This window comes from Diadema antillarum, unplaced genomic scaffold (genome assembly GCF_040938485.1).
Source record: "Diadema antillarum isolate AM-2024a unplaced genomic scaffold, OU_Dant_1.0 scf00000183, whole genome shotgun sequence".
NCBI lineage: Eukaryota > Metazoa > Echinodermata > Echinoidea > Diadematoida > Diadematidae > Diadema > Diadema antillarum.
This window is the reverse complement of record NW_027271072.1, coordinates 1,987,134-2,011,110: the sequence shown is the minus strand read 5'-3', so window position 1 is coordinate 2,011,110 and position 23,977 is coordinate 1,987,134. Positions and strand designations below refer to the sequence as shown.

Below are 23,977 nucleotides of genomic sequence, written 5' to 3'. Positions count from 1 at the left end.
ACTTCCGTCTGTATCAGATTATTATAGAGGAAGAATAATGTGATGCATTTGTTTACTATGAGGTGTATGCACCTTCACAAAATTTGTATCATTGCTTGGAAACAAATAGGTTTGTAAGAATTTTGCTTTGTGATAACGTGAGGTGCAAGAAGTTTGCAGAGAACGCTGCAGTACAAGTGTACCTCTCTGTGTCATCAAGAAATCATTCTTGAATAAAATTTTCTTTCAAGGTGACTGTATGTCATTTTTTGCTTATCGGGTAATAGGACTGTAAAATTTGTAGACAAAGGGGGTTAAAGTGATTAAATGTAAATATGCTTCATTGAGTGCATAGTTGAAACACAAACACCTACAGAAATTTTCTCCAACAAAATTGATTCTCGGATCTTTTCTTCCAAGTCTGTCATGCTTGACAAGTGGATTCCTGGATAGACTCGACACAGATTTCTCCTTAGTGCATATTATTCTTACACCCACTTGTCATTTTCCATTACAGATGTGAAGCAAGAGTCCGGCTCTCCAAGCACTTCGACCAAGAAGTTGGTGTTGTCAAAGAGTCTCGGAGACAGAAAAGAGTCCAACAGAGATTCCGGCATCGGGAGCATGACCCTGTCAGAACACCTCAAGCTCGACTCCGAGGACAAGAGCAGTGCGGATGAGGCCAAAGGAGGGGAGAGCAAGCTGAGTAAGAAGAAGAACGGGGCTGTACGGAAGCTGGAGAATGGTTTCAAGAGGCAGGAGGGTCTGGATGATACTGAGGAAGAGGAGGGAGAGGTTGCCAAGGGTAGTGAGGGGGAGAGCCCTGATGAATTAGAGGCACTGGAGCAGCTGTCGGATGACAACCATCTGGACAGAGATCCCATCCTGGACATAGAATTGTCACCGAGACCTCCAAGGAGGAGCCTGCCCACTGTGGGTGGGGCGGAGCTCTTCAAGCTGCGAAGAGTGGACCTCAAAGAGTATCGTCCTCTCAACGACCGCTTCAGCAAGGATCACGACGTGTGGGTGCCCATGCCTGACAAGCCATCCTTCATGAGGAACCGCTCTTTCTCCCACATCCCCTCCAGGCCGCAGAGTGCAGACATTGCTCACCAACGCACGCACCCACACTTCACCAAGATGCGGCTGTCCAGAACGAGGAGTGATGACATCTGCCTTCACGCTTGGTCAGAACTTGCCAAGTGTCACTCTGATCCCAACATCACAGATCACAAGTCCGATCTGGGCGATTCCATCGAGAGCAACGTAGACAAGCAGAACGCGCTAGGTTCTTCTGCATCCACATTTGGGACTGTCGACGGGGACCTTTCGTCTCTTTCCTCTCACGAAAATCTTGCAGACTCCATCAACATTGCCTTCCAACAGCTAGGGGCCAAGTATGCAGCAAAGAGTGAAAGTGAAAGTGGAACGTCCACTCCTCACACAGACATGGATACTGTCAAAGACCCAAGTGCTGCAAAGAGGAAAGAGAAGGTGTCCATCATCATCAATGATGAAGAGATCATTGATCTTGACAAAGAAGATGTAGCCCTTGCAAAGAGAGATGGAAGCGAAGAGACCGGTTCAACCAAAGATGAGGATAATGCACTTGATTCTCAAAATGAGGAGGAGGAGGAGGAAGACAAGGAGATGAGCGATGCCAAAAAGAAGGTTCAAAGGTTAGCCAGAAAGTATAGTCGTCTTATAAGACAGCAGCAGTCCACCATTGTCGTAACAAGAAAAAACAGTGAATCATCCTCGGAGAGTGATGGCAAACAGGTTGCATGGGCAGTCACGCACAGCCAAAGTGGTACAATCATCAAACGCTTCGAGATAGACAACTCTGGTAGTGATCCCAAATCTTCAGAAACCTCAACACCAACCAGAAGTCTGACTGACTCTGAAGACGAGAAGTTAGGTGTTTCTCGGCGATCTCTCGCACGTTCATCCAAGAGCAGAAAGTCTGTCAGGGACTATGTCCGCAAGTTTGAGGTGACTAATTCTGGCAGGCAGGAGCCCAAAGTGGTTACCCCTGTCCAGCCTGGAATCCAGGAGAGGCTAAGGAGCTTCCAGCATGAAACCAAACAACCAAACAAATCCCCACAGCACCGATCCAGCATGGGCTTTAAGACGCTGGGTGAAAGAAGGAAAGAGCTTGAGGAATGGGTTGCAAAGCCAAGAACACGATCCAGGCACAACTCCGACGGTAAAGATTCCACAGATGGCGCATCTATCAGCAGCAGTGTGTCAGATGTCGGAGACTTGTCCTTTGGATTAAGCAGCTACCAGGACAGCTACGCATCCAGCTTACATAGCAGTGGCCGCAGCTCACCATGTCCTGAGGCTCGCCTCGCCAACATTAATGCCATCAAGGAAGGTCTCCTGGAATCAATCAGTAGACTAGCATCCACTGCAAGCAACACAGAGGAAGAAGTCACACCAGCCATGTTTAAATCTATCAGGGAGAGGTTTGAGGAACTAGAAAAAGCTGCTCACAAACCCATCCCACGCACTGTTACCGATCCAAAGGAGGAGATGAAGGCCAAAGCTGATGCTGACGATTCCAGCAGAGACACTGTTGAGGTTGAGATGGATGCCCTTGAAACAGATGAAAGTGGAAAAAATCTAGTGGAGTCTGAAAGGCAGGCAGACAAGGCAGGTGAGACGATTGAATCCACTCAGCAACAGGAGGAGCTCAGTGTACCCTTTCCAGAGGTGTTTGAGACATCTTCAAGTGAGCTGTCCATGGGTGCAACAAAGTCTGAGTCACTTAACACTCACCTGGATGCCATTGAGCTGCTCAGTGACAATTCCACATCAGATGCCAAGCAAATCTCATTGTCATCATCATCTGATCCAGTCTTCCCAGAGATTGAGACGCTGGAGATTCATTCACCAGTGAGCTCCGATGGCGCTGCTCCATTCTCCCTGAACAGCATGACGGTAACAAGGACTAAGACCTCCTCCACCACCAGTCAAGTCAGCATTGAGTTTTCCATCGACCCGGTCAGCCAAAGGGCGTCAACGGTGCCAACCACCCTGGACGTTCTGGCCCTGTATGGAGATTTGTCTTCAGAGGAGCCGCATGGTGCAGAGCTGTTGCAATCGCCCCTCAACCGATCGGTTTCCTCTGAAAGCAGCTTCAAAGATGCAGTCTCAGAGAAAGGCATCCTTAACACACCGACATCTGAGGAGTATGTGACTGCTGAAGAACATTGAATACTGAACACTGAATAGTGAAAGTTATTGCGGCTCCTGTCAGTATGTTCCTCGATACCATCCCAAGCAACAGGTCAAATTGATTGCAATCTAGTGCATCTGTAAGATCATTCACTAGTTTGTTTTTTCCCGGTGAAGTGTGTTTTTCAGCATTCATCAATTCTAATGTTCCATTTGCCAAAGGGAATTTTTCTAAGACATTTTTTAAAACCAGTTACAAAGTGCTTCTGGAGTGGATAACCCCATTTTGTATTCAATGATAACTCTCAAGATGTATAGTGCCTTGGAAAACAGTTGATTATTATTGTAATTGTTGTCATCTTCTTGTTATGATGACATGAAGTGAAGTGGAGCTTTCTGTACAAAATCAGTATAATTTCTGTAAGCCCAGAGAATTTTGTAGCAAACCGACAGTGACTGTTAATTGACTCATGACGCTTGATCAGGTGGTAATTTGTTCAATTTTCATACAGCACTTTGTTCAGACTATTAACATCACGCTCGCTTGTTTCAGTGCTGTTAAATGAAGATGTCAGCATGTGGTCAGATTTAACTTCCAAATGCTTTTGAAATTCCCAATGGATAAGTCTATGAATATCATGCTTCCCACTCTATCACTCAAGCTGTCACCGTGCCACTCAACTGGTAGAAGCACCCCAGACTCTTCCATGTTGTTCGTCTGTTTAGATGACAATAGCAATGTGTATCTGTTGTAAGAGCATTGACCAAAGATAGAACCCATGTGCGCTGTATGACCAACTGTACCTGGTACACATTGATTCAGGGAAACTGTCAAAGAGGATTATAGTGCCACATCATTTGTAGCAATGACATTCTTTGCAGTTTGAATGCTTTTGGCCTCGACGCTGCCTGATCTGGTCACATGACACACGTTGGTCATGTGACTTGACGCGGGGGAAGTCATAAGGTCCAGATTGTTCAAGCAAAAACTAGATCATTTGCTTGCCTTTTCTTGAGTATCTTTTTGCCATCTCGCTGATTACTCAGTTTTATTAGTCATCTTATGATTTCATTTCTATGTGTTAACAAAATCTGTTGAAGACTGTCATGTTTGTGTCTAGCTCCACAGAGTCAAATTAAAGTGGCTCATTTTGAATGGTTGTGCCAACTATCTCTTTGCAGGCATTATGCCATATTTGTGTAGGCAAGGGTTTTGAACTGCTCTTTCAGGATTGACACATAAATGACACTCAATATGGTGAAAGCACTTTCTTTCAATGTCGTGTGCCCTGTATATCAGCACAGATTTTTGGTGGGGTAGTGCCACTGAAAGGCGTAGAATGAAGATGCTTTCACCATTATTTAGTTGTTGATTTATTTGCTGTTTTTTGTGTGTTGTTCATTTTGAACATGATTTGCATCTGTGGCTTCCTGACTTACACATCTCATCTCAAAGTTGGGTCAGTCTGTCTCTTCAGCCAGTCATCATCATCATGCACATTCCGGGCTTTCAGTTGCCTGACAGAACAGTATGCAGCCACCACACTTTGGCAGACTACGAAAACTTTCGACAACCGTGTATTGGGTCTGGGAAAACAACCCCCCCCCCCCCCCCCTGAATAAAACAGGAAATGAGAAAGAGAGACAGAAAAAGTTTAAATGTAGGTGCATCAAGGGTTTGAGTACACACATTTGTGACCATTAGTAATTAATGGTGTGGTTGCAAGAAGTATCAATGAGATTAAAATGCCATGTGAATTACTCCAGTTGTTGTGGACAAACACGCAATAACTCTGGACTTTTTCAATGACATCATCCTTGGTGGCTGCTATGTGCAGGTTTTGCTCCATGACATTTGATGTTCTTTGACGCTTTTTCTCCAGAATTACTCTCAGAACCTTATGAGCTTGAGAAGATACAACTTTTAAGCTCATAGAGCAGATTAACTCTGTGATCCCTAATCCAGAATGCACAAACTATTAAACCAGTATTGAACCCATGGTGAGTAGTATTGCCGTCTCTAATGTTAACCAAGTGCCTTCATTTTTTTATTTCTCTCTCTCTCACACAAGTGATTACCAGTTGTAATGCTTTCTCACTTACCCCTGTGCAATTACAATCATTAAATGTTCTTTACATGTGTGCACTCTAATTCACTCATACGCTGTTGAATGAAACTGCGCGTTGACGGTGTTCTTATACCAAGACGAAAAGAAACGTCTTTATTCCTTACATAGAGGAGGAAGCTGAATGATGAATGCTTGTAATATTTCAAATTCAATGACTTTCACAAATGGGAAAATGTCAGTCCCATTTTTGTTTTCCCTAGAGATCTAAAGAATATATTTTTACAAACTGTTTTTGTATACCTGTCAAGCGTGGATGCACATGAATAGAAATCTTCAGTAGGATTATGTAGGCACAGGCCCCATTTGTATGTCTGTGTGTCTGAACATCAGAATTCCACCTCGCTGAATGAAAGAAAACAAAGGTGACTGGAGGAGCGCAAGTGTATATCTCTTTAGGAAATATTTAATATATATATAGATTGCGTATTTGTATTCAGATTACAAGCTTTGTAAGCATTAAGCTTTGAATATAGTGGTGATTAACCAAGCGTTGGCATGTACATGTTTAATCTGTTGAAATGTATACTTCTATGTTGCTATGTGCACTATGTATATTACATGTAGTAAGTTGTATGGCGTTGTGCAAGTAAATGTATCGAGCATGTTTCAGAGTAAATAAGACAGAGCGTTTTTTTTTTTTTCTATGAACGCTCCTTGCGGTTTCTTTCTCTCTCTCTTCTTGCCAAATTAAATGGTTGTGATTTATGCAAAATGAGAAAAGTACGCCGTGAGATATCAGAGGATGTTCTTTCTGATTGTTGTGAAATTTTGATTGGGATTACTGCAAGTGTGAAAGAAATCATTCCCTAAATATATGTCTGTCAGTTGTTATACCCCGGAGTGTAGTGACAACAGAGCAAATTGTACTTATGGAAAAGTGACTCTAATGGTAATGTTACAATAAGGGAAACAACACTAATTCTGTATGGTAACTGGATTACGACGTTTGATGTGTTAGGTATCAAATCTGATATGCTACCATATGTGTTCTTAACCTTGCAGGGCTTGGAGTAATGTACATTTATAGCAACTGGCACGAAGATGAGAAAATCTATTTTCTTTCTTTATCCCTTAATGTAATATTTATAATAGATTAAGGTTGTAGAAACCTTAAACACGTCTTTTATTAAGTTGGATGAAATGTGTCACACTGCTACATAGATACCACTGTGTAGGGGCATCACAAATTTACAGTAAAAAAAATGGAAAGCTGCATTACTTGTGATTTTTGTGACGTCTGCGAGAGATATGGTGTCATATTGACTCGGATCCGTTTGCTGCTTGAAATATGTATGTATGCTTTTGCGAGTGTGTGCCTCTATAGTCAGCACAGTTGTGTTTCTTGGAAGAACGATATTCTTGTAAAGCCAAGGAAAAGGGCAGAATAAGAAACTGGGACACTAATCTGTTGTGTCTGTGCCGTCACATCAATACCATAATGTTTGAGCAGAAGGGGAAACAAATAAATATGTGGTGCTGTATATTTCATGTCAAGATTCTTTGCATAAAGATACTCTTGGTTTCTTTCTTGTGTGTTTCGGTGAACAGCAACGGTGCTATATGATATAAATTTTGTTGTGTAGGTGTTTTCATAATATTGGTGACGTGATCCAATTGCTTTGTTCATGTGACCTCTCTCTTGAGAATTTCAGATAGAGTTCACAGATGGCTCTTAATGCTACCAGTGATAACATATTTAGATCTGTGGTGGGATGTTTTTTGCATTCTCCACAGAATTACAGATTTTTTGAAGGGGCTGGAAGGTGTAGGAGACCAATAATGACCACACCCAAAGAAAGATATAAATATTATATAGTCGTATGGTATATAGCTCACAGAAACTACACTGAACAAAGCATGCCATATCACAATGTATCAGTATCCTTCACAATTCCCATTAGAAAGAATGTGCAGTTTACATTAGAAGCACATTTCTCTCAAGTAGATCAAATTATTCAGATGTCTGATATATCTTCAGCATCACAAAGTCATTTGCCATGTGTGCTTTCTATTCTTTCATTAGTAAATCACACCATAAAATGCCAAGGAAGAATGAAAAAAAAAGTTTTGTTTGGCACTGAGGCTGTTTTAAGGTTTAAGGAATGACAAACTGGTTAGTGTTGTCTCACCTTTGACCTCTGACCTGTGTAATTGAACCAATCAATCTACATTTGTAGTTAGGGAGTGCAGGCAGTGTATCATGACCATGGGTGTCACCCCAGGTATGTTTTGAAAAGTGTATGATAAAGAAAGAAGAGTTGCACATGTACCCTGGTAAGTTGTGGTAATGGTTCATTAAATCACAGTTTATGTGGCATTGCCTGCAGCACTGGTGGATATGACGAATGTTGTACCTATTCATCGGTGCATCCACAGTGCTATTAAAATCCCAAGGTCAATTGTCCTTGTGTACCACAACAAGCTACATTGCAAACATGGTATGTGCAACATAAAGTGCACGTGCATTCAAACTTCCATTGGTTGGCATATTGCACCCACCAGTGCAGGTGTTTTTCTTCATTATGTACATGATTCTCTTTGTCAGTATAATTTCTTTTTTGAAGCAGCATCGATTGTTTTGTGCAACACATTAAGAGATGTACTTATGTGCAGAATTACAATTGATTTCTTGTGTTTCAGCTGCACGTTTGCTTTCATCTTTTTTCAACTATTTCAGTCAACTCATAAAAACCTGTGTGGTGGGACGGACGTGCTCACGTTAGAATGAACTTGTCATAAATGTATCGGATGTCGTGATTAACAATTTGTGTACATCTATCTGTCAGCAGAAGTTATTATGTCCCATCCTCTTTACACTTAAGTTAACTTTCACTGGTGTATTTTGGCTCAAACATCACTACCTCCTTTCTTTGTTTATTTTTTAATTTGGTAGTGGAACCAGCATCACACAATAAAAGTCGAGGCATCCACGATGGAAAAAATTAAAGTCTGTCACTCCTGTCTTTTTTATGGTTCTTGTGGAGCAGCATTAAGCCAGTCTCACAAAATCAAATTCATGCATGTAATTTCCTCCTCCTTCACGAATTTTTGTTGTTTGTTTGTTTTTTCTGAGCAGAACTCAAAACTTGCTAAAGGCTTGCCTGAGGCCAGCCAATAATCCTAGAGTTTACTGGCACCTGCAAACTTATAGTCCACCTATAGAAGCAGAAATAACTGAAGAAGCAAGCACAGTGGATACCATTTGGACCACTGCTTGTGAAATATGCTTGAATTTGAATGTGACGTGAAACTGGCTTTTGAAATACCTTTGTTTATCTATTCATTTATTTACTTCAGTCTCAAACTTTTGGCTGCACACTGTATCTGCCAGTTAGATATGGTATGTATACACCTAAAAGCACATTTCCAAACCATGTTAAAGTTGCAGTAAAAGTAGTAGTAAAGGCCAACATAAAAGTTTTGAATTCATCAAATCAAGTGTGACACAAGAAAATCATGAAAATTCAAAGTTCTCACATTTTCACAAAAATAGTTATATCTTTAGCAAGCAATGTGCAAATGTAATTTTATAGTTGATATCAAAGCCACAAACACACTATCAAACTACACACAAAATATTCACTAAATTTCCTCTTTTTTTAACAAAGTCTATAAAGAAAAATATGCATTCTTCGCATCAAATTATTGTGCAGTAAGCTAGCAATGAGAATTTTTACAGATGCGAGGAGAGCTTTGTTACATATTAATGTTAGAGGACAACTTCACCTTAATACACATGTGGATTGAAAATGTGGAACAAATGTTCACTTTTCTTGTATAATAAAAGAGCATTTGATTTGTCTTTCTGAAGGCAGTGGTAAAAATATTACCCTTAACATACGTCAGTAACCAGCCAAGGGGATGTGTACTCCCCCCCCCCCCCAAAAAAAAAAAAAGAAACAAACAAACAATTTTGTGGAATTCTCTTTGTTTTCCTAATAGCCTATCATTCTATATATGTGACATCATACACTGTAGTAGCCTTCTCATCCAGCAATGACTGCGCAGAAACTTTAAAAGTTCATAACTTTTGAACAGATTTTCTGATTTTCCTCAAACTTTTACGGACGTCTTCTACTGTTACTCAATCCACACTTATATCAAGGTGAACCTGTCCTTGAAGATGTCTACCAAATACAACTTGATTCTGATGATCTTTTGACACACAACCAGTGGGAAGTGGTGAATATGGTGTGAGAAAGTCAATATCGTACAAGATGAGAGATGAATTCACACACACACACACACACACACTCACAATGTAAATACGCCTAAAGTGGAACCTCATTGTAACAAAGTTGGATGTAGTGAGACATCAGTGTACTGAAGTGATTTTGCAGGTCCAATTCCCATATATTTTTTGCTTTTATCTTTGATAAAATGAGACACCACATGAAACTCCATGGAAATTTTGCTGGTCCCCTAGCAGCTCACTATGATGAGGTTCCCACCCTCCTCCCCCTTGTAGGCAAGTACATTGTATTAAAGAGACTGTACAGTTGTGGTCCGAGGTGAGGATTTAGCCTTTAATGTTTTGCGAGATATTCAGAAACCACTCTTTGAGATGTCAAAGAGCATACAATTCTAAGGGGTATCAAAAGTTTATTTGATGAAAATCAGTTTTGAAATGACCGGGATATCCAGAAACAAGGTGAAACAAAGAGATCCTAATAAAAGGCGTGGCCTGTCGCCTATTATTATTATTGTTGTTTTCTTTTTTAATATCTCTGCCATTTAAAAACCAATTTTCATCAAATAAACATTGAATCCTTCTTAAAATTACATGCTCTTTCATATTTCATAAAAGGTTTCTTATTATCTCACTTAGGAATGTTATAAACCTGAATCCTCCCCTCAACCAGTACTGTACAGTCCTTAAGTTGGTGTGAATGCTCCAAGCATTTGGATGTTTGTGGCAGGAAGTGTTCTTTGGGTGTGTGATGGGAGCTTTTGTGTTTGTGCACAAGTGTGAGTCTCAGAATTTGAATTTGAGGGAATGAGACAGGACAGGTTGGGTAGGCTATTAGGAAGATGACTCCATAAAGTGCTAGAAGCAGTTTGTAAGCAGGCTACCCCCAGGCATGAAAGTTGTGTGCAAGGAATTGCATGCAGGCACCAAGCACACTAAGGCACACGCCCAGTGGTTATACATGTGAATTGTAAAGTGTGGCAGGCATCGCTATCATGCAGCCTTGGTTTCTAGCACTGAAAGTTTTGGGCGGTAGGGCCTATAGGCCAGAAGCCTCCAGTACCTAATGTAAGTTGCAAGTTTTTGTTATCTATCCCATTTTTACATCACTAAGAGTGATAAACAGGCCCCACCACTAAAGGGATGGTACAGTATTGATGGAGATGAGAATTGGGCTTTTAACTTTTTGCAAGATACCAAGAAACACTTATGATATAGTACAGAGCATACCATTTTGAGAGGAATTCAAAGTTTATTTAATGGAAATCGAGTTTGGAATGACTGAAACATCCAAAAGTAAAGTAAAACAACGCGATTGTAATAAAGTGTGGGTCCCACACTTTATTATAGTCACTCTTTTTGGATATCTTAGCCATTTCAAAACCAATTTTCATCAAATAAATGTTGAATTCCTCATAGAATTACATGCTCTTTCATATTTCATAAGAGGTATTTCAATATCTCACCAAAAATGTTAGAAACCTGAAATTAGGTCTCAACCAAAACTGTAAGATCCCTTTAAACTATGGCATGTGTACGCCACATCAAATTTGAACCACTGAGTGGCATATCGCACCTGTACTGTAAAAACATTATACCTTCGTACCCTAAAAAGCATCACATACGGTACCTTTTGCAAAATTTGCATGGCTGGACCATGTGCATTATAATACATCTCGATCATGTATTCTTGCACTTGGCTCATAATCCCTCTTATGAATTGTGCACAGCTTTACACACATCTCATTCGACTAGAGCTGACCATAATCGATAAGCATGCGCTTCGATGCTGATATTCGCTGATGGACAATTCTATTCTAGCAGGTCTGTGCTAGTTGTGTTTTTTAATGTACTGCAGTGGTAGCTAAACAAGATTGTTTCAATCGGAGAATTATGATATCTGACTACAAACACACCATCATCCACTTACACATCCACTGCAACTGCACAGTACTCTAAATATCCCTCAGACAGGACACAGTGTATGAATTCATAGCTATATGGTGTTTATAAAAATGACATGGCAATGTACCAGAAAATCACTTGGCATATGAACCATGGAACACCAAATACATTCATGAAAATACAACATGTCCAGTGCATTCTGCTTGGAGCTGACATGACCTGAGAAATATGAGATGAGGAAAAAAAATAACACAGCAAATTAAAGAGAAAATAAATAGAGTTAAAAACACATCTTTGTGTTCACCTTGCTTAAATTGCATTTAGAAATATGTAAAACATCAATGTGGGTAAAATACTATCACATCTCGGCTCTCAACCTGCTGACAGTACATTAAAAATGTCATATCTAATAAATGTACAACAGATAGGGGAAAATCATGCTTTTGCTATCAACTCACTTAAGAATTAATCTTTTTGATGCTAAAAAATTAGATTTTGGTCAGCATCTCAAAGAATAAATTCAGTCACGTGCCAAGAAAATTGAAGGGTCACTTGGGCGTAAGACCTTATGTGACTTGTATTCCCTGTGAAACATGAGATTGCATGCTTTTAATGTGGTCCACATAACAAGTACTGTATACGCCAAATATTTCGCGAGGTTTTTATTTTCGCAAATTTCGCGAGTCGGGTGCTATTCGCGAAATTAAAGACACGCTAAAATATTGACTCTGATCCCAACGTGAATGTTACGTACGCGTGTACATTTCTCCGTTCATTACAGGACTCCACGATCGCGAATCTAACCACTTGCGAAATCGTCGGGAATTCCCGATTCGCGAAAATTTAGACTCGCGAAATATATGGCGTATACAGTACCCTTTACACTCTTTAAAAAAAAAAGGCTTCACCCATTATAAATCCTCCCCCTTCTTTTCTTTCTTTAAATCCTAATTTCTAAGAAAATTTGATGTGTGGATACAATTGGTATCAAGTAGGCAAGTGTCAATATTTGGATCAAACTTGCCTCTTGTCAAGACACCAAGATACCATAAAGTACTCAAATTTTCTAAAATTCAATAATTTCTTAATCTATAGTTATCAGAGCAAGAACAGCAGTGTTTAACTTCCTGCAGTTAAGAATTACCGGTACAGAAAAAAAGAAGCTGCCCATGGCAAATTAAAGCAACGGAAAACAGAGGTTGAATCGGATGTGCTGATTTTTATATAATCAATTAGGACAACCAAACAAAAATTTGAAGGGGGAATAACTTGCCGATTCTTCCCTGGCTAAAAGGTCAGTATGCTGCCCTCTACTGGTCAATTTCTTGCCAACAAGACCCTTAACCCTAAAAAGACTGGGGGGGGCCTAAAAGGCCCCCCCTCGACATTTCGCGCGATTACTCAGCAACACGCAATGCTCTCGCCACGATGCTCTATGACTTTTTTCTTTCGAGTTTCCCGCACATTTTGACACCAAATTTGTGACGCCCGGGGGTACGGTTCTGAAGTTACATAACTTTTTGTACATGCACGTGAGACCGAAAATGGCTCAAAAATGTGATTTTGTGTACAAAGTCAATACAAATTGAGTTTTATCACATGGTTCATATAAATATGCGTATTTTTACTCTCAATGGCTAAAATCAATTTGTTTTAGTAGTATTATGCTTCAAAAAGGGTCTGCCACAAATTTTGCTGAAAAAAACAACAGAAACAAAAGGTCGAAAAAACAAAGAAATACATAAGAAATTCATAAAACAATAAAATAGATAAGAAATTAATTTTGATACCGATTTTTTTGTTAAGTACATTTGCTAAGAATGCTACAAAGAATATCTAGACCAAAAATGAGCACTTTTGGAGCTTTATTTACTGATTTAGATAAAAAAGTCTGGTTTCTCGCATAAATTAGCATAATTAATCAAAATAAAATAAAAGAAGACTATTTTGGAAAATTTAAATATACGATCTTGTAGATTACATCGCACACTACCATTGTGCAAATTTCTGCGGCGATCGCGCGATCCACGGCCGAGATCTTAAGGGGGGGCCCTTTAGGCCCCCCCCCCCCCCCCCAGTCTTTCGAGCTACCAAAATAGCCCAGTCTTTTTAGGGTTAAAGCTTGTGTACAGTGCAGGTGTTTCTCTCCTCACAGCAACATCTATCATCAACACAAATTTGCTCAAGGAAACAAGTAATCTACATCCTGCATATGGTAGTTCTGCCACATTCTTTGTGAGCTGTAAAATAATGTAGGCCTACTAATGATGATAACAGCCATAAAAATAATAAATCCTTTTTTACTCAAGAACCACAGGAGACATAGTCAAAAATCCCTTCAACTTATTAATTGTAATACAAATCGATAAGAGAATCAAGACAACTCCTGTAAAAGTTGAAATTTTTTGTAGAGTGGAAATTTTCATGCATTTTGCGTGACCAGAAAACAACGAGAAAAAAAACACAATCATTTTTTGCTCTTCATACTAATGAATGTCTTGACTGTGCAGAATTAAATACATGAAATTCATCTCACCTGGCTGAGCAAAAAAAACAAAAATAAATAAATAAATAAATAACTAAATACTTGCACAAAAATATTCACTTTTACAGTAGTCACTGACTTACACTGAGCCTTTTGATACCAAAAAGTGTTACAATTAGTATGTGTAGTTCCACAACACAGCTGCCACTGCACATTGTATGTAGCATTACCATGGATGCATAAGACATTGCCTTAGTAGTTATATTGGACTTAACATAATTTGCACCTATGTGTACAGTGAGGGGGAGTTTCAGCACCCAGTATTTCCAGTATAAACTATACAATGATCACAAGGACAAATCTCTAACAGAGTTGTAGGCAGGAATGAAATCAAAGCCAACTGACAAGTAAGCTTTTGTGCATTTTTGTGCGAGTCTAGCACTACGAACATTTGAGTAGGTTTTCTGCTTATCATCAGCCTGAAATCATTCTTATCAAAGCTTAGTTTGGCAAACTTCAACAAACAAAACTGAAGGAGGAGAGAGAAGAGGAAAGAAGAGGGAGGGAAAGAAGAGTAGAAGATGGAAAATACAACAAGAAGGATGGTAAGGGTAAAGGAAAGGAAAAGATCATCATTTACATCAGCTACAATTACATCAAGGGGTTAAGAAGCAAGAGGTTATTAAAGAACAAGATCATACAGAAATTAACATAGCATTGTACATATCTTGTAGATCTATTACAACTGACTCTAGGGCCCGAATTCACGAAGGTGGTCTAAATCTAAACCATGGTTTATGCAAATTTCTTCAGCGCAAATACGATTGACAGATTGCGTGCGCCATCAGACATCAAGTAACAAACGCCCGCTGATAAAGCGCATGTCAAAGGTAGGCCCTATGCCTAAATTATTTCAATGCACATATTTAAGACCATGGTCTAAATTTAAACCATGGTCTAAGTTTAAAGCACCTTTGTGAATTCAGGCCTAAAAGAGTGAAATGGTCTATTTTGAGATCCATCCAATATATGTGGGGACATAATTATCATGGGGTGCCATTCAAGAATGCAATACTTATGATTTTGAGGTTAGGATATATTTTCCAAACGTAAAACATCTTTCGACAATGTACACATAGTTGGCATTTGAAAGAACATAAAATGATGAGTAGTATTTACCTAAACACCAATGCAAAACATAATTTATATAAGGAATGTTGGGGGGGGGGGGTAATAATGATGGGCTTTTACTTTCCAATGATATGTTTCTTATAGTATCATACAAATAATTAACATCTATGATACTTTGCCAGGAAGGCAACAAACCACTGCCAATTAAAGGGATCGTATAGTTTTTGGTAGAGACCTAATTTCAGGTTTTCTATTAACATTTTTTTGGGGAGATAATGAGAAACCTCTTATGAAATATGAAAGAGCATGTAATTCCATGAGGAATTCAATGTTTATTATGATGAAAATTGGTTTTGAAATGGCCGAGATATCCAAAACAGAGCAATTCTAATAAAGTGTGGGACCCACACTTTTTTACAATCGCTTTGTTTTACTTTGTTTTGGATGTTTCAGTCATTCCAAACCCGATTTTCATCAAATAAACTTTGAATTCCTCTTAGAATGGTATGCTCTGTACTATTTCATACATGTTTTCTTGGTATCTAATGGGATGGGAATTTGAAAGGGAAAAAAAAAAAGAAAAGCAAGAATTCAGAAATCTTCATCACAATGACCATGCCCACTTTGCACAGAGTACAATTCCACATTTAACCCATTGAAAACAAGTCCTGAGTATACAATGTACTCGGGCAAGTGTCTATGGAAAATATGTGTTGCAGCAAAATCAGCCCATCCTCAACGGGGTTTAAATGATGTTTTGAAAATACAAACTAGTTCACTTAGGTGGGTTTGGCACTTATTTTGGACCTCCTAAAAAAAAAAAAAAAAAAAAACTGTTTCAGCATTTCAACATATAAGCACAGATGGCTAAAACATGTATGGGATCACATATCATAACCCATTACATCCTCCTCCTGTAGTAACTGCAGATGAGTTCCGGGATAAGCACCAAAAAAATTTTGGAGAATGAATATTCAACATAATGATGCAATGGACACTTGACATATAAAATAACCGAGATTTGGCATACTATTGCACTCCAATAAGGGTTGATGTGATATTGATAGCTGATGATACATACATCTACATATCTTCAGGACATTCTCAACGCACACACACTGACATAAGGACTTAAGTCACGGGAATTATAGAACATAGAAAATGGAAGACAACTCAAATAAAGATGAATGTTTAAGAACTTAAAATCTCAGACTTAGGGGTATTTTCTGATAAATGAGTTCAAGGAAATATGCACTGGCCCTTTCTTTTTTCTTCTTTTTTCTCTTCCTTCTTCATGCCATTATCATAAAATCTGACAAACAATACACTTGAACATAAAGCCCACCAAACCTTTCACTCAAGGCAACATCACTATGCACCAGCCAGCTATATGATAGATGTGTAAAATCAAATGCATATTTGACAAGCATATATATGCAATGCATAGGATCGAAGATACATAGCAACCTTGGTCACACAGTGACACCTATGACAAAAATTACTATTTTCACAGAGGAAAGGGTGATATCAAAAACAAAAATGATCAAGAATCGACTGCAGCAATATGGGCAGCATGATCAACCAGGAATGGCATTTCCTGTCCAGCTATTGGTCAAATACAGGGTACAAAATACAGGTACAGGGTTTGACCCAGTGGCAAGTTGCCATTACGGAACCCATTGTTACTTAGTGCACAAAGTTTTCATCTCAAATATTTGCTTCCACGGCAAACGTTCGTGAAAAAGTTTAAAACATTTTGGACAAGATTATTGGGATTCATTATCAAGTTGATCCTTATGATCCATTCCAGAAAAGCCCTTTTTATGGGTTTTTATACATCCACATTTTACTTTGATTTTCTTAGGTTCATTATGTACAGCCCTATGCTTGATGTCAAATCCTATGTACTTCCAAAGTAGTCAGGAATGTTTTCATTCATTTGTATCTGTATGATTGTCTTTATGTATCACAGAAATGTCTTTCTTTGAAATGGTACTAATGAAATGGCTTGCCAATGCATATTATTCTAAGTAATAAATCAAAGCTGACTTGACCCCCCCCCCCCCCCCCCCCCCTTTGGCTGGTATTCCTAAGCCATGATGTCTGCACACACCATACAAGTTTTCTCTCAGTCATGTTGCAGTAATTATAAGAACACTGGTTTTCTATGAAGCCTGCAACACACAAGCCAATATATATGCATACATTAGCAGGGCTGCACACTAACCCATTTTTTCCTACCGGTCTGACCTGTCTGTTCGACCAAGAGGTTCCCAGTTTTTCAATTTTTTACAGGTCCATTCCTGAAAAAGTTACTGGTCCAACAGTGATTTCTCCTTCCTTCCCCCTTCCTTCCTTCCTTCCTTCCTTCCTTCCTTCCTTCAAATACATCCCTGCCCTAAAGCTCATGCCAGAGAAAACCAATACCTCTGCAGCTGGTGTCGTCTTCTTAATCAAGGTATGTCATCCAGATGGTTTGTGTAATCCAACACCAACAACCTGCCCCCCCCCCAGAAAAAATGGTGAAATTCCAGATATTTTGCATATACAATTGTACGTTTATGTCATGTACACTTCATCGTAATGAACCATCACCTGAGCTAGCCCTGAGCTTGAATTTTTGCCTGTTGCAATAGGAACGCATCGCTGTACATGAGCTTTCCATCACTGCTCAGTGCAAATGCATCCATACTAAAAACCAGTCAGATTTTCACAGTTCTAACCTGTTACAGACACGCTGTTTTCAGTGCCTATCATCAATTTATGTTTGGGCTTGCAGCCTCTGGGTGCATATTTCTCTTTTCTGCCACTTTGTACATTCATGTACTTATTGCACTATACACAGACGTGAAACAAATATTTGTGCGTGGACATTATAAATCCATACTCAAGTTGTATAGTGCTCCAGCTGCTGCTTGCTAAACCGTATTTTTCCGAGTCTTTCAACAAAGACAACTACATAAACCTCACACGTTGCTCTTGCAGTTCACATATTCCCTGCATTCACTCTTTTAATACAATAATTGTCAATGCAATGACACTAACTACGAGTATATGCAGTAAGAGAATGTTCCTATTTACAATGGTATATAAATATCATATCACATTATCTAGCTAAAAGACCAAATCTGGCATTTTTAAAAAAGTCACAGTTTACCAAAAAAAAGCCTTGAGGATAGCATCAAATATCTCCGACAACCACATGTTCTTCCATGCCCTCACTCTCCGTGATCAGCGCCCTCTCTAGAATCACTTTGCCCTCCTTGTATCTTTGCGACTCCTCGGTGGCGAACTCATAGATCCAGCCCAGCTTGGAGTCACAGTTCTTGCAGAAGACGTCCCGCACCATGTGCCTTCCCGTCAGCATGATTCGGTCCTGGACCTCGCTGAAGGAGAGGTTGACCACCCGCTTGAAGAGGTACGCCCGGCCCGTCGACCCTGTGAACCGCGTGGACATGAGCTCCGCCCGGTTGGTCAGCACGGTGTCGCAGTTGGCACAGGAGAAGAGGCGCGTGCCCCCGATGTGCTCCAAAAAGACTCGACCCATGGTGCAGCAATGTCTAAAGCTGAGCCCAGGATTTCTGTGAAAAAGAGGAAGGATTTCTACTTGATATCATCCAACTTGTTCTCCACAGAAAAACAGAATATGAAAGAATGTTATAATGTTAGAATATATACAAAAACTCTGGGAAAACCAATAGGCAAAACTAAACACCAATTAAGATCTACCTATGAATAAACTGAATTTCTTTAAAAAATAAAAATAAAAAAGGAGCATGGATTCCATCCAGTATTCATGTCAGATTGGTTTATATTGTCATTATAAGCTGTTGCATAGGTCCTACATGATCTGAGGGAGCACATGTATCTTCAATTGCATTTCATAGATACACTGCCTCCACGAAACCACAGCCAGTATTAGCAAAACTACATATACCAATGAGAAAAAATGTAACAACCCTGTAAAGATGACACTTATGTGCTTCTGCAGAGACTCCAACTCTCCCACTTTCAACGGGAGATCTCCCGCAGAAAGCCCACTTTTGCCAAATTTCCCGTTCTCCCACTTGAGATCTAATTTCTCCCGCCCTGGCTCTGTGTCTCCCGTTTGAAATGATTTCTTACTTTTTGTCTTCGTATGTTGAAAAATTAGCCTTAGATAGCACGAAAGAGCATCAAGAACCCTAATTATTAGAGCTTCCAGGGCCCAAGTGGACCCTGGACCCCGGCCATGGCACAATTAAGGAACTTTGTGCTCATGATATGCCCTTCGTGCACATCAAGTTGGAGTCTCCCGTTTGCGAGGGGTTTCAGGCGGAAGAATCTCCAGATCAGAAGGTGCTTAGGGTTGGAGTCTCTGCTTCTGGTGGTACAGAATATTGATTGGCATTGACAGTAGGGTAAAGAGGGTTGACTCTTGAACTCAAAGCTTGCTTTTGTTTCAATCCCCACCCCCAACCCCCTACACACACAGACACAAACACAACTAAATACACTGCTGCTGCTACCACCACCAGTCTGAATAAGCTCTGTAGAAAACAATGACTATTGATGTCCCCCTGGTTTTGTTCGGAACTAACCAGTCCCTTTAATCTGCATTAAGGATCATACAAGTGTACCGATCAATTACCTTCTTTCAGGGTACAATGGTGCCAAGTTAAAGTCCTTACAGGGTACTGTTGCTTCTTAAGAGTGGGTGTATGAGAATGAAACAGGTGCACCTCTGATCTGACATGTTTACTCAGTTACATTTACAAGTGTATGTCTTAAACACTTAATATTGCTGTTGGAATTGTACTATGTGTGTATTTCTGTATGTCTGCCTGCATACAGTGTTCATGCCCATGTGCTATGTACTTGTTAACATGGTGTAAGAATGATATAAGATAATTTTAACTAGTTCTGTTGATTCTTTTTTTCAACGCAACCATTTACACAAATGCTAGCAATTACAGTATACCAATATCACCAGCATCTTGGTCAATTTCTTCCTTAATTCTTCTTTACTGCTGCTATAGAATGCTGTGCTTGAAATACAACTTGTGAGTTCTCTGCAATTTCCAACAGAATAGCATGAGGAAAGCTATATCTAGTGACACAAATGGACAGCACAAACCAGATGGAGCAAATGCTAAAATTGGGTTATGTCTAGTTTTGTATATAAAGAGGCTGCATAAATTTAAGAAATTGAGTTGAGAGTCTCTTTCAGGATAATTAGATTGTCATAAAGGGATGACCATATAATAATGTTGCAAAGAGTAAACCAGAGGACTATTTAGCAAATCTAATCAGTTTATGATGCTAAATATGCCCTTAACATAAATATAAACATAAAGTGATGTAAACCCCAGGATTTCCCATCTTTTAACTTTTAATTATTCATGCAAGAAACAACCACCTCAGAAGGTGATAATCTTTTTTGGCTCTTTCATATAGACCTACAGTATTTCAATTTATATTCCCGATAATGTTTGGTGTTGAAAGGATGGTACAGTATTGGTGGAGGCAAGGATTAGGCTTTTAACTTTTTGTGAGATACCAAGAAACCACTTATGAAATAGTTCAGAGCATTATATTCTAATAAGACGAATTCAAAGTTTATTAGATGAAAATCGGTTTTGGAATGGCTGAGACATCCAAAAACAAAGTAAAATAAAGTGATCATAATAAAAGTGGGTCCCACCCTTTCAGAGCTACCAAGTCTTACGCATTCTGCGTGAGACTCAAGCATTTAGGGTCTGTCTCACGATCTCACGCATGGCACCCATTTTTCTCACGCATTGGGTGCATCTGCAACTTGGGCCTATTAATAATGAGCACAGCTCAAAGGATTAAAGGAATAGTTGCAATTCAAGGTATACTTCCCTTTTGTCTTTCAAAATAAGTAAAAAATAGTCACTTAAGTATGCACCTGATCGCACCATTAATAGCTAAAAATTAAAAAAGCTCCCTACTAACCCCTCCCACACCCTCGCTCGTGCGCACGTGCGAGCGCCGAGACGTTGAGTCATGAAAATCTCACTCATAAGTTTTTTTTTTAACCTGGCATCCCTGCCTTTTATTAGGATTGCTCTATTTTGTGTATCTCAGCCGTTTCAAAACAATTTTCATCAAATAAACGTTGAATTCCTCTTAGAATTACATGCTCTTTCAAATTTCATAAGAGGTTTCTCATTATCTCACCCAAAAATGTTAGAAACCTGAAGTTAGATCTCAACCAAAACTATATGATAAACAGTCTTCTCTTGAGCAAGTTAAAAAAGAATTTCTAAGAAAGAAAGAAAGAAGGCAGAAGTAGAAGAAGAATCTAATCAAGTCTTTCGGTGTATACACAGGATAGTGTTACATTCTGCTTGTGATAAGTTCAATAATTTGATGCAAACACAATTTAAAAAAAGAAAAATGTTTCATATGGTTTGAGACTGGGTGTTGCTGTTGGAGACACAAAATTCAACATGTTCAGCATGCAATCAGCATATTAATTATATTATATATATATATATATATATATATATATATATATATATATATATTATATACATTCTAACGATGGCAAATTGCCTCATTGGAAATTACAAGATTTAACACTAACAGAGCCAGAGGCCTACAGGTTTCAGTCTACTAGTATATGATATATAACTCGACAGAACATTTGAGGATTCACTATACTGTTGGGTGTATTATAGGTTGCGGTAGGAAAAACGTCTTTCATCATATCGATCATGCCTGTCCTTTGTTAAAAGCGAGGTGGTACGTGTAGGCAACTATGGAAATGCGCCGGGTTGACACGATTACGGAGTTGGGAGGTCGAGCGATCAGCTGCTTCAGCTCAGTCCGCAGCTAGCTAGTGCCGTGTGCATTAGAGTGCGGGCGAAGCGAGTGTACAGCTATGCACTATTTCCGATGGTCTCTCTCAAATTTTGTACCCCGTAAAAGTTGCCACGTTAAATACACCCTTAATCTCCATAAACAGAAAACATATTTTTCCTAACCATGTAGAGAAGTATATCATACTCACCCTATCGATGTCTACGCCAGATCAAAGCAAGGAATTTGTTTAGCTTTCGTCTCTGTTTTCGTGATTATCTGTGTCCACGGAATTTCCCGTCCTCTGGCCGAAGGAGCTCTTCCGCATAGAAAACAAAGTCTGACGTCATCATTGCTCGACTAATAACAATACCACGTGCATTGGCGCGCCAATAGCAGCATGATAGCGCGCGTTTAAATGGCTAATTGACATGCACACAAAAGCCTTTAAATTCTGGTGTACTACTGTATACTACACGACTCCCACTATTTTTCTTTTCTTCTTCTCTATTATATAGTACAGTCCACTAATTATTTTTGTTGCCTTTCTTTTCTCAGAACAACCACATGTGTATGCCTCACTATATGCCTCTGCCGCATCTATCTAGGTAATCTGAACTTGCAGATAACACAAAATAAATGGCTGCACAATGTATAACAGTTGATACGGTTTATTAGTAGTACAAACAGAGCAAATGGCTGTTTTGTAAGAATGAAAAATCAATGTATTCAATTCTATTTTTCAAACTCTGCTTGCCTAATAATTCTGATTGCCAGAAGTCATATGCAGTATCTTTTTTTATCACTCCAGTCAAATACTTGATAACTGTATTTTACATTATATGAAAACTTTTTTTTTTAATGGAATATGGAAACAAAAGAAAAAAGAAGGGTTTTTTCACACATTAATTTGATATCAGTAGCCCTACATAATATTTTCCTCTCAAAATTTGTTAAGAATAAAATTTAAGCACCATTTAAGGGTCATGATATCCAAGAAATTATTCTCAGTGACATCATTGAAACAAACACATGGTCAAACTCACACAGGTATTCAAGAATATTATGAACAGCTTGGTAGCAATGAATTCATAGCTTTTGGGAACTGGATCCAACATACATTAAACCTTAAGATGAAGAATTATACTATTCTCTGAAAAATAAGATAGTTTCATAGATTAAAATGTCATTCAATCCCCACTACCATATCCAGTATAGTTGTCTTTGTCACATTCCTACGATCTTTACTGAACTAGAACTCATCATGTGTTTTACAGACAATAGGTTAAAAGAGTGCCTTTTTCCTTTGTCCGAAAAATGACCCCCCCCCCTTTTTTTTTTTCTTTTTGATATGCATGTACTGGCAAATATTGTGCAGTAATTTGCAAAAGAATACAAAAAGACAATGTTTCATTCAACGATAAAATAGATAATATTAAACCAAGGATATGTAATATGCTCGAATTGTCACAGTGAAAAATATATATATATATATTTTTTTAATAGTGCCATAAGAGATGGTGTACCAATCCTCATAATGGTCACTTTTTCAAAACTCTTATCTCCATCAAAATGTTAAACTATCTCCGATTCTACAATGGAATAATGGACTCCCAGAGTGCATTCCCTTTATTTGGCATCAACATACACAAAAGGTTAAAGTGAAACTGTACCATGTATGATAAGAATGATGAATATCATTATTGTCTGGTTATTTGCATGCAGTGCTTCATTCAATAGTCACTGAAGTACTTTATCTCAACATTTTTCTTTATGAAGTACAAGTTTCATAACATACATGTATTATGAAATGATTTGCAAAAGACACACACTGTTTGTAATGCAAACATTATTTGCTCTCATCACAAAACTCTCACATCTAGTCAGTCAAATCTTATGCAATCCACTTTTAAAGATGTGTCACAAAAGTAAAATAGTGGAATCTGTCAATCTTTCTGTCTGTCCATCTTTCTCTTTCAGTATTAAACTGACATACATTGTGTACGCAGATACACATGATACACACATACACACACACAAACCAAGACAAAGAAAACAAAACTACTGGCAACAACTTCCAACTTAACAAGTAACATTACTGCTGCAAGTTATGTTTATTTCTGAAGCAAAGGTCAAGAGAAATGGTATGTACAAGCTCATTTTACATTCGTT

General features: G+C 38.8%; 2 protein-coding genes across 2 annotated transcripts in view; one reads left to right on the top strand and one right to left on the bottom strand.

Moving 5' to 3' along the window:
• Positions 1–8,255, top strand: part of LOC139723259 (uncharacterized) — an 81,631-nt gene extending 73,376 nt beyond the window's left edge. Inside the window, exon 15 of the mRNA XM_071634518.1 lies at positions 497–8,255. Within this exon, the coding sequence (XP_071490619.1) occupies positions 497–3,198 (2,702 nt within the window). The 3' untranslated portion in view covers positions 3,199–8,255. The remainder of the gene's footprint in view (positions 1–496) is intronic.
• A 9,322-nt stretch (positions 8,256–17,577) lies between these two features.
• LOC139723210 (protein yippee-like 5) lies at positions 17,578–22,117 on the bottom strand. The gene is made up of 2 exons (XM_071634471.1): positions 22,017–22,117; positions 17,578–18,579 (listed from the first exon to the last, which is right to left on the bottom strand). Exon 2 carries the CDS (start codon positions 18,543–18,545, stop codon positions 18,180–18,182), a length of 366 nt encoding a protein of 121 aa, XP_071490572.1. The 5' UTR covers positions 18,546–18,579; positions 22,017–22,117; the 3' UTR covers positions 17,578–18,179.
• Positions 22,118–23,977: the final 1,860 nt, after the last annotated feature.

What these genes read in the sequence shown, in the direction of transcription:
- LOC139723210 (XM_071634471.1), bottom strand. Translation starts at nt 18,545, where the DNA reads ATGGGTCGAGTCTTTTTGGAGCACATCGGGGGCACGCGCCTCTTCTCC.